General features: G+C 50.2%; 3 protein-coding genes across 3 annotated transcripts; all 3 read right to left on the bottom strand.

The window, feature by feature from the left end:
* Positions 1-141: 141 nt before the first annotated feature.
* BKA55DRAFT_498302 (uncharacterized protein) lies at positions 142-2,547 on the bottom strand (the record flags this gene model as incomplete). The annotated part of the gene is made up of 4 exons (XM_046186537.1): positions 142-228; positions 259-417; positions 493-930; positions 982-2,547. The coding sequence occupies 4 exons, from the start codon at positions 2,545-2,547 to the stop codon at positions 142-144; spliced, it is 2,250 nt and encodes a 749-aa protein (XP_046057299.1).
* A 1,830-nt stretch (positions 2,548-4,377) lies between these two features.
* Positions 4,378-6,339, bottom strand: BKA55DRAFT_495447 (uncharacterized protein; the record flags this gene model as incomplete). Its single annotated transcript, XM_046186284.1, has 3 exons — positions 4,378-4,972; positions 5,023-5,672; positions 5,752-6,339. 3 exons carry the CDS (start codon positions 6,337-6,339, stop codon positions 4,378-4,380), a joined length of 1,833 nt encoding a protein of 610 aa, XP_046057298.1.
* A 5,912-nt stretch (positions 6,340-12,251) lies between these two features.
* On the bottom strand, positions 12,252-15,372 carry BKA55DRAFT_496827 (uncharacterized protein; the record flags this gene model as incomplete). The annotated part of the gene is made up of 4 exons (XM_046186400.1): positions 12,252-14,816; positions 14,872-15,161; positions 15,222-15,277; positions 15,335-15,372. 4 exons carry the CDS (start codon positions 15,370-15,372, stop codon positions 12,252-12,254), a joined length of 2,949 nt encoding a protein of 982 aa, XP_046057297.1.
* Between the last annotated feature and the right edge of the window lie 323 nt (positions 15,373-15,695).

Raw genomic sequence — 15,695 nt, 5'->3', positions numbered from 1 at the left:
ACGCATAAGTCCACTCCTTCGTTTCCCGTGATATGAATCAGACATTTCAGTTCATCCGGCGTCACAGATCGTATAACAAACACTTTTTTGGTCTCATCAGCAGCATTATCCCTTCCCATTTGACAAAAAAATCCCTTTCACTTAAGCCTCAGATGTGCCGTTGGTCGTGGCGCTCTTCTCCTTGAGCTCCTTGACCTCGGCCTCGAGGGCCTTGACCTTCTCGAGAGCCTCGTCCTTCTCCTTGGTGGCGGCGGCAACGGCCTCCTTCTTCTCACCCTGGATGGTCTTGACCTTCTCGAGGGCGTTGCTGAAAGCGGACTGCGCTGTCTTTGTCTTCTCCTCGGCATCGGTCTTCTCCTTCTCCAGAGCAGCAGCCTTCTCCTCAGCGGCCTTCTTCTCGGCCTCAAGGGTCTTGGTCTTTTCATCTGCCTCCTTCTGCAGAGACTCAACCTTGGCGATGGCATCGGCCTTCTCCTTCTCAAGAGCTTCGACCTTCTTAGCAGCCTCCTCAGACTTGGCGAACTTCTCCTTGAGCTCCTTAAGTTCGTCCTCAAGGGACTTGGTCTTATCGGCGGAAGACTTCTTCTCAGATTCGGTAGCGGCCTGAGCCTCCTCGAGCTGCTTCTTGAGAGCAGACTCGGAGTCTTGAGCCTTCTTTGCGTCAGCCTCGAGGGCAGCCACCTTAGCCTCGGCCTCATCAGCCTTAGACTTCAATGAAGCTTCGGTCTCCTTGGCCTTAGCCTCAGCTTCCTCGACCTTGGTCTTCAACTGGGCCTTAGCGTCCTGAGCAGCCTTCTTAGCATCACCTTCAAGAACAGCAACCTTGGCCTCGGCCTCCTTGAGCTTGGCGTTCAAACCAGACTCAGACTCCTGGGAGTTCTTGGCGCTGGACTCAAGATCAGCGATCTTGGCCTCAAGCTCCTTCTTCTCCTATGCAAATGTTAGTGCCTTAATGGGTATGTATTCATGGTGAGTATTTACCGCTTGGGAAGCCTTCAGGTCCTCCTCGGCCTTGGCAGCCTGGGCCTTAGCCTCCTCGATTTGCTTCTCGAGCTCGGCAAGCTTTGATGTCTTCTCATTGAGCTGCTTCTCGACAGACTCGCGCTCCTCGGTGGCAGCCTTGAGCTTAGCCTCGGTCTCCTCCTGCTTCTTCTGGATGGCCTCGTGGTCGCTAGTGACAGTCTTGAGCTTCTCAGCTTGCTCGTCACGTTCCTTCTTGAGGGCCTCGTGCTCGTCGGTAGTAGACTTGAGCTTGGCCTCAAGGTCGGCAGCCTCCTTCTTGACCTTCTCCAATTCAGCAGATGAGTCACCCTGAGCCTTGGTCAAGGCAGCGGTGTGGTCCTCGGTAAGCTTCTTCTGGGCCTCCTCGGCAGCAGCAAGATCCTTCTTAGCAGTCTCAAGGTCCTTGGACAGACCATCGTGGGTAGACTGAAGAGAACCGTGCTTCTCCTTCCACTCAGCAGCAGCCTTTTGAGCAGCGACAAGCTCGGAAGAAGAGTTGCTCTTAAGAGACTCGTTGGTCTTCTCGAGGTCAGCAACCTTCTCCTTGAGCTCAGCAAGCTCCTTCTCAAGAGACTTGTTGGTCTCCTCGAGAGTAGCGTACTTTGTCTGGAGATCACCAAGCTCAGAGAGCTGCTTCTTGAGTTCAGACAACTCGTTCTCAGAGTCGGCCTTGTGCTTGTTGTGTGTTTCTTGAAGAGCATTTGTCTTCTCTTGAGCCTCGGCGAGGTCCTTCTTGGCAGTAGCGATCTGGGAGTCGGACTGCTCCTGGAGCTTGTCGAGTGTCTCTTGGAGAGCGGCGTACTTCTCCTCGGAACCGGCCAAGGCCTTCTTCTGCTCGTCGAGGGCAGTGACGGCGGCGGCCAGGTCGGTCTCGAGCTTGGCGTGGCTGGATTGTAGGGTGGTGAACTTGTCTTCGGAACCGGTCAGAGCCTGCTTTCCTTGCTCAGCGGCGCTGGAAGCGGCAGCAAGCTCTTCCTCAAGTGTGCTGTGGGCCTTGGTAAGAGTCTGGTGCTTCTCCTCGGCCTCGGAGATCTGGGTCTTGAGAGTGGCAATCTCCTTGGTGAGAGCAGCCTCGAGGGCCTCGCGGGCCTCCTTGGCCTCAGCAAGCTCTGCCTTGAGGCTGGCGAGCTCATCGGCAATGGATTGCCTCTCCTGCTCCAGACCCTTAAGCTTCTCTTCGGTAGCAGTCAGGCTGGTCTTAGCATCCTCGAGCTCCTTGGCGTTCTTCTCAGCAGACTCCTTGGTGGATCGGAGCTGCTCGGAGGAAGAGTCACCGCCCTTCTTCAACTCTTCCTGCAAGATAGCGATACGGGCGTGAGTCTCGTCAAGGGCAAGAGAAGACTGAGCCTCAAGCTCCTTGATCTTTTCCCTCAAATCCTCGGCATCCTTGGATACTGTTGTGCATTCCTTCTCCTTCTTTGAGAGGTCTTCCTCGAGGACGGCGATGGTTTCTTCCCTGTCGGCAAGTTGCTTCTCGAGAGCTTGTCGCGCTGCGACGGAGTCTTCACCGCTACTACTAGAGAATGCAGAGACAACGCCGCCCATATCGAATCAGTAATGGGGAATGTGGGGTGTTTAAAAAGTTTGAGGAGAGGAGGGGTCAGGAAGATGATCGGTAAGGTAAGAGAGGAGGAGAAGAGGGGAAGAAAGGAAACAGAATAGGGTCACTAGAAGATCGGGAATCTCTTAGAGTTTTTAGGTAAAAAAGAGACAAAGAGGTTGGCTCGGTTGGAGGTTGGAGATGCTGTTGTTGAAGTATGAGCTTGAGGTGGTGTTGCAGTAGCGGCAGCGGATTATGGAGACGTAAGTTATGGGGGACAAAAAAAAATCGTATCAGGCCAGGCCAGTCCGCCCCGGGCTCCAGTCCAGCTCCAGATTAGGTAGGCCACCAAACCATGCGCTAAACAGCTAACCACCAACACTTATCACCAGGCTGTGATAATTTTCTCAGGCGGTCACCTCGGTGATAAAATGAAATGGCTGGGCCGTGCCGTGATTTGCACTTCAGTTTACTGTTTCCTACTCCTACTTCGTTTACTTTGGGTAAGTAAAAGGTGCCAAAGGGTCAATTGACGGCCTTACCGCACTTTAGCATGGGATCTTTCGGGTCTGAATTTGCTACCCATCATCCAATATCCACGCAGCTTTTTTGTCCTCTGGTGGGGTCGTCAATGAACGACATGCCACCCTTGCAAGCTCCATCGCTCAGATTTTCAATCAACGTACATCCATATCCATATCCGTTCCCGTTTGTACCTAGGCAAGGCAAGGCAAGGCAAGGTATGCGGGTGGTCATCCATGATGTGGCATGCTTTACCGCCTATCATTTTATTCAAGAAATGTCGCATTGTTACGTTGGCAGTTGAACAACGAGCCCGAGAATTGTCAATCAGACTACCTCTACTCGACTCAGACTCAGTCAGAGCCCAATATTCACTCCCAATTCCTCACTCCCCTCCCCTCCTCTCCCCTGGCCTCCCAAGACAAGACCCAACCCCCCATGAACAACAAACTTTTTGTTTCGGTCCCGCCAAAGACTCCATGCTTTATCACCCGGCGACTCATGGGCCTCATGGGTCCCGGCCTCGCCATCATGCACCATTTTCTATTGTATCCGTGCATTGTTTGCTCTATGCTGGACATTTCGTCATTATCACTTGCATTGTTAGACCCTGGTGCTGCTCTTTCACATGCCTGTTATAGTCAAAGCTTTTATGTCGACATCCGTATGATATGCCTGACCCGAATGATTTACTGAGTGAAACAAATATTGAGACAAAGCTTCAACGGGTCTTGATGAAACATAACCTGCAGAATGCTACCTTTGCATATGCAGGTGCCTATATATAAACAAACATGTCTCATGCTCGCTCTTTCTGGCTCTCTGACTCACTTTTCTCTCGCCTTTTTTTGCCAAATTACTTTCCATATCAATCAATATCCTTCCAGGTAGATACCCAGCCGTAATTCCTCGGCTTGACCGTCAAGTAACCCCGGTTTATGCGATTCAAACTGGGGCCCCATTTGCTTTTTGCTCCGCCCAAGACTCCATGCGCTATCCTTCATGGACTCGTCATTACATGTTCCATTTCAAATCAAATTAGAGTAAAATCAATGCATTGCCAGCATGAGAGGGGAGTGATTCATGTGAGTGCGCCATGATAGGACTTCTGAGAACCCATCAGTGAGTAATGTCCGACCTTGGCGACCATGCCCAGCATCAAAGTTGAGGTCGTTTCCATTTTCAGGAAAATCTCAACAGACATCCTCTGTTTCAAGAGCAGTCTACCTCAATTCATAGAGGGGCTGGTGTGGTCAACTTCCAGGTTATGTCGTTGAACAAAAATCGAATATAGTATCAGAGTCCCAAGTTACTCATCTAAACGTAGCTCGAAACGGCCCTTCAACCTTGACATCCCTGATACCTTCCGGCATCAGTCGCAGCCATTCATTCCAGCTTTCGAGGTCGACGTTGTCATCGTCCAGTCGAATAGACAAGTGTAACTGAGGGCTGTTCTCGTACGAAGAGAAACTTCCTCGCGTGGGGCTGTTCTGGTACACAGGAGATAGAAAGATGGATGGAAGCCTTGAGTTGCCAGACATCATCATGTGGAGCGGCGAGGGGAAACTAGTCAATACTTCTTTCTCTGGATACTTGTCTTGGACCATCTTGGCGTAATGAGAGAACAAATTCGCGTGCAGCTCGGCAGCTGAAAGAGGACTCAATCGTGCTGCCCGGACTCGCAGTTGTTCAGCGAGGGCCCGAGTGAATGCACAGCGATCGAGATCGTAATAATGCTCTTCTGATACCGAAGCTGCAAGTAATTCTAGGACGCCCTGTTGTCGAACCATTCTGGACGATGGGTAGTACGCGGCATCCATAATAATCAACGTATCGGCACAAGCTTCTTCCAGAGTTTGCTGTATACCACCCCATCGGATTGTTGAGGCTTGTTCTGGACTTCGCGAGCTGTCAAGTCTTAGTCGGTATCAATGCAGAATTGGTGACAAATGACATACCTTGCCAGAACCATCTCACGATTGCCATCGAGGTATGTATGTCCTGCGTAATAGACTATCTTCAATACATCACGCTCATCGCGGTCCTCAACGAACTCGTTGAGTGCCCTTGATAGCCACCTCCATGAGCTCTTGCAGCCGTCAGAGGACGACGGGATAGCCTGAACTTGAAAGTTGTAGCGATAATACTTATCAAAGACCTCAGCGAGCTCCCGGACAGCGGTCTGAATTATAGGGACCTCCTCATCGTCTTGCCAAAACAGGAACAGAACCTGCACAGAACTGTATCGATCCCGACTGGGAGTGGAAAGCATACGCCCCACATTGGATTGGAGATCGTTCTTGAAGCTCTCGATGCCGGGTAAAGACAAGGACTTCTCGAGGCGAGGGCCCGATGGCAAAGGGGTACGGATTCGAGCGTCACTTAACGGAGGTCGGCCGGGCAGATTGGAGCCAGGAGTACTGGAATCGATATCCATCTCCTGGGTATCGTGGAACAAGGCCTGGACATTGGTGATCGCAGGGGCGGGGCTCAACGGTCGGCCGGCAGCGGCGAGAGAAGGTGCAATGTCCTGAATAGTCGGGCTATGCGAACGATGAAACTTGGTTACGACGTCTTCCCATGTCATATTATGATGACTGGGATGGCACTACAATAACGGAGACAAGTGTTGGCATATAAGTCCATATTAAACAGTTTGTATGATACATAGAATGGATATGACTTACAGCGACTCGTCGCCTCCTACAGTCGATGCATGCACCCAGCTTTCGAATGAGTGCAGCGCGTTCTCTGGACTGCTGAGAAAGGGGCCCGGTCCGTCTCCTGCTCGTGCGGCGGTTGTTAGAGACGTCGGAGCCATCCTTTATAGAAAAAATAGACTGGTGCAAGTTAGGAGAGGTGTCGGCACTGTACGATGTGTTATTGGTCTCTGTGGAGGCCAAGGTAGCGCTAGTGGCCTGAGTTGAGATGGAGGAGCATGTGTCCTTTCTCAGAGGCGGCGTAACGGGGTGGAGATTGTGGTGAGGATGATGGTGCTGCTGCTGCTGTTGGTGTTGTTCGAACGTATAATGCGCCGGCGAGGTCGGCGACGGTTGGCGGAGCGGGGGAAGCTCATCTGGATTTTGCGGGAGCGAGTGGGCGGAGACTGATGCGACAGCTGTTGCGGCGGCGAGAACAGCAGGCAGGGAGGAAGACTGAGCAGAGGGCGAGGAAATTGAGGGTAAGGACGGCGTCGGAGCGGTTTCGGATACAGAGGTCGGCTGCGATGGTGATGGAGATGGCGGAGGTTGTGGCTGTTGGTGTTGGTGTTGCATGGATGGAGCAGCAGGAGCTGGAGAAGCCTCGGCCATGCTGTGGGCGACAGAATTCATGCTGATAAGTAAAGAGATTATAGGAGCGCTAGAACTATTCAAACGCCCATTATCTCAAACTTGAGGGAGAAGAAGGGTTGAAGTAAGCAAAAACAGCTTGCAGATCAAGAAGCTTGCCAAGAAGCCAATTGCTTAGATATATAACTGTATTGCCAGTGGGTGTGTCAATTGTGTAGGTGCAGGCGCAAGCATACGGCACAGGCTGCACAAGCGATGGGCGCGTTGATATGTGTGCGCAGATGGTACCGTAAATAGAGAGATGTTCACCCCACCACCAGGTATTTTCAGCTTCAGCAAGTAGAAGCGCTAGTAATGTATAGATAACCGCAGCTTTGCAGGCGCACTGAACAACTTGTGGGTGATGGAGGAGGAAGATTCGCAGAAGCAACTGTGTGCCGAGATGGTGGTGAGCGGCGAGCTTCTGAAGGGCTTCTGAGTGGGGAGTCTTGAGTTGGTAAGGCAGAATAAAACACCCTGGGGCAAACTGAGAGATGCAGAGACAAATGGATAGAAGATCCTGAAATATTGGGCAATTCAATTGATCGCAGCGGAGTGCAGTGAGGCCCGGCGCAAGTAATGTATGGAGATTTGGAGTGGTAATAGCAGACCAGCGATGGTTAAGCCGACGAGGAGCTTCACAATTGGACCTTGAGCAAGACGAACAAGTGTATCAACGTCTAGCTGGGTGCGCGATGCAAGATAGCCAGTGGAGGATACCTCAATTCCTTGCGAGGCGCGCAGTTTCGGTTGCTAGCTTGTGGGATTGAAGGAAATGTTTGGTCGGATCAAGGCGACCTGTAGGCGAGATGGGAGTCGTATATACGAAAAGCCGGCCTATGATGTACTAAGACGGATTTCAAGATATCGTTCAGGTGAGCGGGAAGCGCAACGGTGAAGCAATGAAGCAGATCAAGGTCACTTGAACAAGACGGTGGGATGCTAAAAAGAAATAGTTAACAAGAGCAAGAAAAAGACAGCGCAAGTTCATGTCATGGAAAGAGACCGAGAGTGTTCCGTCGTCGCGAAGACTGACCTGAGATGAATGGAGTGGCGTGCAAAACGGTGAAAGCGGAGGGGAAGGGCGTGGGAGAGAAAGGTCCAGCTATGATGAGACCAATCAGAGAGTGGCTTGGAGAGTCTCACAAACGAAAGTGGGATGGGGAGGGGCGTGGGCGGGAGCAATTTAGGTACTAACTCACTCTGCACGGCGGAGAGGAGCGCTGCTGGTGACAATGCCCGCCAGAGGGGAAGTGGATTTCCCCGGGAAGCAGGAGACTAAAATGAGGTAGCTTTTCGCGGCAAATGCATGGACTAGGTACCTGAGGTGAGAGTAAGGGACCGGCCCGGGAATACATTGGCTTGTATTTTGGGGGACCTGAGACGGGGTAAAATGGAACGAGTTAATGAACAGAGTAGCCTTGACTTCGATGGTCACTGGATTCCTACAGTAAGGTGGGTTCAAGGTCAGTCGAGGTCAGAAGCCGAACATGGACAATCAATACCGAGTCGAAGTACCTGCCCATCCAAGCATTAACGAAGAGACATAAATTTGTTGGGGATTTCTCACGAGTAAGACTAAGATAACATGCATGTCTTGATCATCAGACAAAAAATCCAACATTTCTCAAAAGGCCAATAACAGACAAGTCGACCGTGGGATGAGGTTCATGAAGCAAGACAAGGTGAGACGATTTAGGCTAGACCCGGCTGTAAATCCCGGCCGAGGTGAGCGGTACATCTCGGTATAAAATAGAAAATGGCAGCACCTTCTGTTTGATATCACAACGGCTTAGGGAATCAACCTCGAGTCTCGAACGTCCCAGGAGTAAGGATCTTGACAACGGAACCGAATTGATCAAATCTGCATCCCACTAGACTGGTTAAGGTACAGTAGCGTTATGTGATGATACGCGGCTCTGGCGGCAAATGCTACCCTTGTTTTCTCGCTTGCTTGCTTTGCCCTGTCTGCGATGTACTGTACCTTCCCATATTAATATGCGCTTGTAACGTGACTGCGTGGGTTTCTGGTGTTCCTGCCAATCCAAACATCACATCAGCAAAGGACTTTCCTCGGAATTGCTTTCTTTTTCGGAGGCAGTACATCTTCATCTCCCCACTGAATTCCCCTCGAATGTGATCCATCTCTTCTTTGACCGTACCCAGCTATGTCGATTTCAACCGTATATCGTCTATTGGCACTTGACATGTCAAGACCAAGCAACATGTCAGACGAGGCGATATCGGCTCAGCTTCAATACAGGTACAGGATCTCAACAGGGCTCTAAATTACCCCGAGCATTAGGCCTTTGATCGAACGAAGCTGGTTGCGATCTTCAATACTCGAGTCCGTATTAATCCGGCCACATCAAGCTTCACCTGACGAGACTGAACAATTACGACGCACTACTCCATATGCACGCTAACATACCCCGGACATCTCAAAGAAGCAATCACCCACACTTTCTTCGAGGCAGAACTGGCAGATATCTATCAGCCAATATCAAGCAAGCAAAACAAGAACTCGATCAACATGTGTTGCGCTTGGATCAAGTTCAGAGATCCATCTGCTTCACTGAACCACCTCCCAGTTCAAGTTTAAGGCCAAACAGTCTGCGTGTAACCAGTACTACGGACTGACGGATGGCTAAACCCTGTTCGTCGCATGGCATGCTCCCTGTGAAGAGATCCGTGCAAGGACCCGTTGCCCAAAGCATCTGTTAGACCGGAGGTGCAACACCGAGCACAGACAGTACAACTCCCCTGGCTCTCAACGTCACAAGCTGGGACGCCGTTGTGTTCATCACGCCGTTGCCTTCGTCACTATCGCAAGCGAAGAGCTGCCCAGCATTCTCTTTTATGTCCTCCTTTGCAACCTCAAGGACATGCTCTCATGGCTTCTTAGGTTCCAAATTTGCTTCTACAACCATGAGTCCTGGCCCACTAAACGGTATGTCTCATGTCTGCATTCTACGTTTCCATCCCCATGAGGTGACCGGGTTCCGTCACCGGCGCGTGGGTGGTCTGCGGCCAGCCTCGTCGGCAGCTGCAACCTATATGCTAGTACATGGTATGCTTGCATGAGTGTTCTAACTCTACGTAGTTGAGAAGAACATCTATTGGCTTTCTCTACCGTCATCATCGTTCGTCTTGTTCTCATTTGGGCAGATACTTTGACTCCCAAAGCCGATTATTATCGACACCACCTACTCGCCATAGCATATTCTCGTTGGATTCATATCCTTTTCTTGATGACACAAGTCTGTTTGTACGTTGGAAACATTGTTGCCAACTTTCTCACTCGTAACATCAACCCTTTCAATACATCAAGCTCGACAGTGATGGTAAAATAGCGCTGTACTTGCGGCCTCGCTTCTCTCCTAATACAAGGACCAACCTTAAGATGACGTGCGGTATTGAACCGACTTCTCCCTTGACCATGCTTCTTCTCATGAGACAAGCCAAGTGTTCAATGCCATTGAGGCTCGATACTTTACCCGCGGTTAATCACTTACACCCAGACCAGCCCAACGCACCTACCACTCACACTACTGCGAGTTAGAGCTTAGCTTCCACAAATTGTCTCCATACACTCTAGGACTGCCTGGTTCCATAGGCGCGCCTCCATATTGCAGAAGCAGCTGTCGAGCCATCCAAAGAGAAAGAAACCACTCAGGCTAGCACCACACGGAGTGTTGTCATTCGCCGCCCGCCGAGCCCCGTCCCGGCTCGGTGAGAAGGACGTGTAGCCCCGTACCCACACTACAACGAAATGATTCGGCTGTGACCTCGGGAAGAAGCACCACAAACTCAATTTGTCAACCAGGCACGTTATTTGATGGCGGTTGTTAGTGAACAGTCAATTTTTCGCTGCAGAGCCCCAGGCACATGGCAAACCGTCCATCATCCATCATCCCGTCCCTCCAATTATTGTTAGTTATCGCCCGAAGTATTGACCACGCACCCTGTTTTATGTACAGCATACTGTTCCTTGGGGCATGCACGACAGAGCTGCCTCGCACTAAAATATGGAAGGCAGAAATGATGCGCAGAATTCTATTACGGCATTACAATTAACAAATCGACTCGATTAGATTGGACTGGCGGTGGCTGATTCCGCCCAACTTCGACATGAACAAGAATTTTTGTCCTTCAGGTGCTTGATCGGCTCACCTCACCCCAGAATTCGTGAAGAGAAATCATCGGCAGCTAGGGGACCTAGATGCCAAGGGCCCATTATCATTATCAGGGGTCCCTACTAGCCAATTCCAGCGTCAATTCTCCGCCCCCATGCTCACAAACCAAAGCAAGGGCCCAGTCTTTTCCTTCTTTTCTTCTTGCTGAAGCCAGTGGGCCCAACATACATCTGGGGCAGGTTCAAGCAGATTCACCGAGGTTAAGTCGAATGCTACCAAGCAAAGCCATTCACCTCGTACTATGGTAAGTGTACAGTAGATACAATGTCACTGCGGATGTTTTGAGAACAGTTGTGGATGTGCAGTTTTGTTACAAGATGCTAACTTAGACCTCCACATGGCCGCACACATTGTCAGTTGTCTGCCTGACTTCAAGTCGGTCATTCTCTCTTATGCTTGTGAGCATAGCAAGCCCATATATGATCCCATATTGATGTGCTTGAATCATTTCATGTCTCAGTATTCCTGCAATGTGGTGTATGTCAGCTCTTGGTACAAAGAGGGTGTTGTGACACACATCAAACTCTCTTTCACCCCAGTCGAACATGGCTCCGGGTCTTCACCGAGATCCCTTCGCGAGACATCATCAGATCTGGTCCACTTTTTAGTTCTCGTTGTTGGTCCAAGCTCAAGCAAGGACTCGTTGATTCATCAGCACCATGTTCCTTTTCGACGGATGGGCAGCCGACCCGACGTGACTCTCAGTCCTTTACAATCGGCCAATCGGTGTCGTGATCTCCACCGAGGACATCAGGTTCACCGATACAAGGCGTCTTCAACCGACGGAGAAACAATAAAATGCTCTTTACTTCACCAGTCCGATTCTGATTAATGGGTCGAAGCCGTTAGATCTACGAAAGCAACACATTTGAAAACAATGGCATCTGACGAAGCTCTTGCCTTCATTTCACGTCACATTAGAACGACGCTTGGCATGTGTCCAAATCACCGCACGCTGGGCTCGGATTCTGCTGTTACATACCTAATACATACCACACAGCTGTTGAAGGTCGGGCAGTGACTCCGGACTTGTCTCCGGTGCTGGTTCCCGAATATCGAAAGGCACTTGCCGTACTGGGCCCTGTACCCATGCGGGATTGGACAGAGCTTTCGTCTTATCGGTTTATCGTAGGCCGAGAAGACCGTCCCGGTGCCGCTTGGAAGCAGCCGCAGTTTGCGGAATGACCGCGGTGTAACTGCCGCCTGTTTCACGCCTTACTATGAACCCCAGCTGCCATCTGTATTGGAGTATGCACGAAGTCTACAGACTTTTCGATGTGCATCATGGGTGGGTGCTGCCTCCCACGCATCGAGACCTCCAATGGGACAAGCACTGGTCTTTTTCGAACTTACGGAGACTGCATGGCGACAATGTAAGTCGATCGGCATCCTTTTGGTATACCGCTCATGTGATCTTCGGTATTCTTGAATCAAGTTGTTAAGTGAGCTGTATACTTTGCAAGTTTGAGCAAGGTGGTTCGATTTAGCACAAATTTTCAGGGATCGAAATGTATACATTCATACTGGCATCCTGCTACATGACATAGCTACTCCAGCGGTGATTCTTCATAACCATGGAAACGAACAAATATACAAGAAACGCCAACAGAATATTAGCTCAAAATGAGATGGAGACACTCGCCACCAGTTAAATCATTATAATCACCATTTCTGATTCTTTGTCCATGGAGAATTCTTAAGCTCGCCCTTATCGTCCTTACTTGTCCCAATTTCATCACGTTTCTCATCAACTAACCTCCCCCATTCAAGCAGTAGTCTGAAGAGATAGACTTCTCTATCTTTTTCTCTCAGCGCTTGGTTTGCCCACTTGGCGCCCTGGTGTGCGATCCAGGCACCATCCTTAGCCAGCCCCTTCATGTCAGTATCGCGCCCGTTGAGGTACGCTTTCTTCTGTGTACCAGTAAAGTATGTCAGGGTGGTGTGCAAACCCTGATACCGTGTGTCGATGGGCACGAAATGCAGCCAGGGAATCAGGCGATCGCTATACCACGTACGGAAGATGGTGGAGATAAGAGGTACGCTCTTCGAGCGGAGCACGCGGAGAAGGTCGGGTGAAGGCCCGTTGTCCCTGTCCAAGAGGAGGATGTAGCGGTATTCGAGGGGTTCCTGATCCTGAGCTTCACTGACAATGGGATACGTCTGATGAAGAAGCTCACAATTGGGACCTATGCAGCCTGTGTAATTGTTCATGCCAACACTAGAGGGAAGGACAAGATTCGCTTCCGTGATTGGTACCTTTTCATGTTGATATACCGATGGGTCCTTCGCTGTTGGGAGAACCATTGAGACCTTGTCCTCGGGATTTTGGTTACCCAACATATGAAGGAGCCGGAATTTATGATTGCCACGCAAGGCCTGGTCTGAAATAACGCCATTGTCAGTTTGGCCACGCCAGAACATGGCATCGTAGCGACGGTCGAAGTTCCAGCCTATATCAGCTCTGTCGTCGTCTGCCTGTGGAAGAGGTATTAAGATATCAAGGAACGGCTCCGATTTGGAGAACCCAAACAACGGCAAAAGGTCTCTAATCGGTTCCGCGTGAGGACTTGAGAGAGACATGCCGTGGAGGTACTTAAGGTCAGGTTGGAAGCAGTACTGAAGTGATCGTTCCCAGTTGACCATGAACTGCGCTTTTGAGTGCCTTCGTACGCACTCGGCACAAAACTCTCCAATGTTCCAGTGTGGGTTGGTTCGAGTTCGTGAGCCAGGAGGGCATGCTTCAACCTGCATCTGGCGATAGTTGGCTGGGCTTATCAAGGAGGGCTGCTCAGTTTGAGGATAATCCGGCAGCGCTGGCAAAGGGGCGGGCACAGGAGTCTCTGCAGACCTGACTTCCTTAACTTCATCTGCGCCATCTTCTTTGACTGCCCTCTTCGATATCAGATTGACGATTGGGGTCAGGTCAGCTCTGCTGTGTCCATTCGCGGTCTCCCATGATGGAAGAATCCGTGGTGTGATTCCGAGGTTGACGGGGAAGAGCATGTCAGGTAGAAATTTGGCAAACTTGTTGATGGTTGCGACAAGGCCATCCAGCACCTCGGCATCATTACCAGTAACTTCAGGTAGCCTTGATGCATTACCGTCCTTAATACCGATTGTATGGATGCCAGGCATCTGAGACAATATGGAAGCTCGTTGTCGAAGCTTGTTGGGTGGAATGGCTCTGAAGGGGGCCAGGTCTTGGTCGATCTGATCAAATTTATCAATGATAACAGTATCTTTGGCCAATTCATACCAATCTGCAAAGGCCGGGGGAGGATCCCGTCCTTCATGTCGCTCCTTATAGATCTTGTGAGCGATGGGGAGACTCCTACTTGTGCTTGCTTCCTGCATCCAACGGTCTTGCCTGATATTGGCTCTGTAAATGAAATCATTGACAGGATGACGCTTGAAAGTCTGCGGATCTGATTTGGCAATGAACACAGTTGTGCCCACAACAAGACCAACGAGGAGAGCCATGAGGACGAATCTTCTAATGAAGATGACAGAGTGAATACCATGAGTGTAGGTGAAGATGATCATGCCGAAAGCAATGAAGTAAAGTGGCGTGATCTCATGAAGGCGTGTAGGGTGAAGGTAGTCTCCGTAGTTGAAGATGTTATGACAGGCCTTTGCTGTTCCTACTAGAAAGGTGATGATAGCGGATGGTGTAAGCGGTGATGTCTCACAGACCCAGAACGTAGCTGAGATCATAAGTGCTGCAAAGGCAACACTGTCGACGATGATATCAAATCCGTAGAGGAAGCCAAACCCAGCGTGAAGCACAGACGACCCCCTGAAAAGCCTGCTCCCCACCCACACAAGGCTCATCGATATCGAGGAAAGGGTCAAAACCGTACCCAAAGTCCGTAAACGAAGCTTGGCTGTGCGCGACCAGGCGAGCAAGCGCCAAAGAAGGATCACAATGATGGCATCAAGCATAAGTCCCATGCACTGCAAAGCAAGGGTTGACCGCTTGCTCTCGAGGAGTTCAAAGCAATAGTATGTGGAGCGCGTTATCCGGCTTGTGGCAAAGTACGTGCCTGTAGAAAACACCAAGAGACTAGACACCGCCATAGTAAGCATAACTCTTGGGCCGCTGAACCAGTCGACCAAGTCGTCAAAGCATGAGCGCCAGGGGTCATCGGGGTCTTCTGCTGGTGGAAAGCCCCATTTTCTTCGAGAAGTGAAGATCTCATATGCGAAGAAGAGGAGCGGCAGAAAAGACTGGGCGATTGTCAGCTTCCACACGATGCGTCTGTGATAAAGGGCATGGTCTCACCTCAAGGCCAGGAGTTGCGCATTGTTGCTGATAATTAACACGATGAAATATTTCCAGCCTTAATACAATGCATAATACAAGGACCGGAAGGGAAAGCCTTCTTGGCCTTCCGGGGAGATGTGTGTTCTGCCCCTTTTGAGCATCATGTGTGCCATCAAGTAAAGAGCCTTGACGACGATGTGTCGTGAAGCGTCCGTCTGCGCCAGGAAACCACTTGGTTATACAACTGACTCCATAACATACCAATCCAGAGAGAAGAAATACAAGAAATGATGATAATCTCGGACTCTCTGAGCGTCATCTCACGTTAGCTCTGGTTGCATATCTGGAATGAATGAGTTGGGACTAACCTGTTAGAGAATGGCGCTCAAGGGTTTGAGATATGTAAAAGAATGAAGAGGCAGCGCTATAAACAGTATCAGCTATTGTATCTTTTGAGACTTGATGAGAGGGGGAAATGTACCATAAGGCAAATAATTGAACTACCGCGTCTCCAGCCATGATGACTTTATCAGTGCCCTCAAGGCCAAGATAGAATGAAACAACAAATATCTAAGCTTGAAAACACCTCCAGACCACTCATGTCGTCGCAGTCCAGCGTTAGACTCTCAAGCAAAGCATAGAGATTGACTTCAAGTCAGTATTTTCATCAATTGCAGTTTCATATCGTCGTCATGATGTAGAAAACACAAGACAGCACCCCTGCTCAATTCTGGCTGATTATCAGGGGACTGCTGACGAACACCCCTGAAAATTACATAAGCGGCCTTTGATTCGCTGATTGTTCTAGATACAGCGGTTTGAAACAGAAACGGTCCACTAAA

The sequence above is a fragment of the Fusarium redolens genome (genome assembly GCF_020744475.1).
Source record: "Fusarium redolens strain MPI-CAGE-AT-0023 chromosome Unknown BKA55scaffold_1, whole genome shotgun sequence".
NCBI lineage: Eukaryota > Fungi > Ascomycota > Sordariomycetes > Hypocreales > Nectriaceae > Fusarium > Fusarium redolens.
Note: the sequence above shows the minus strand (reverse complement) of the source record. Positions and strands in the feature narration are given on the sequence as shown.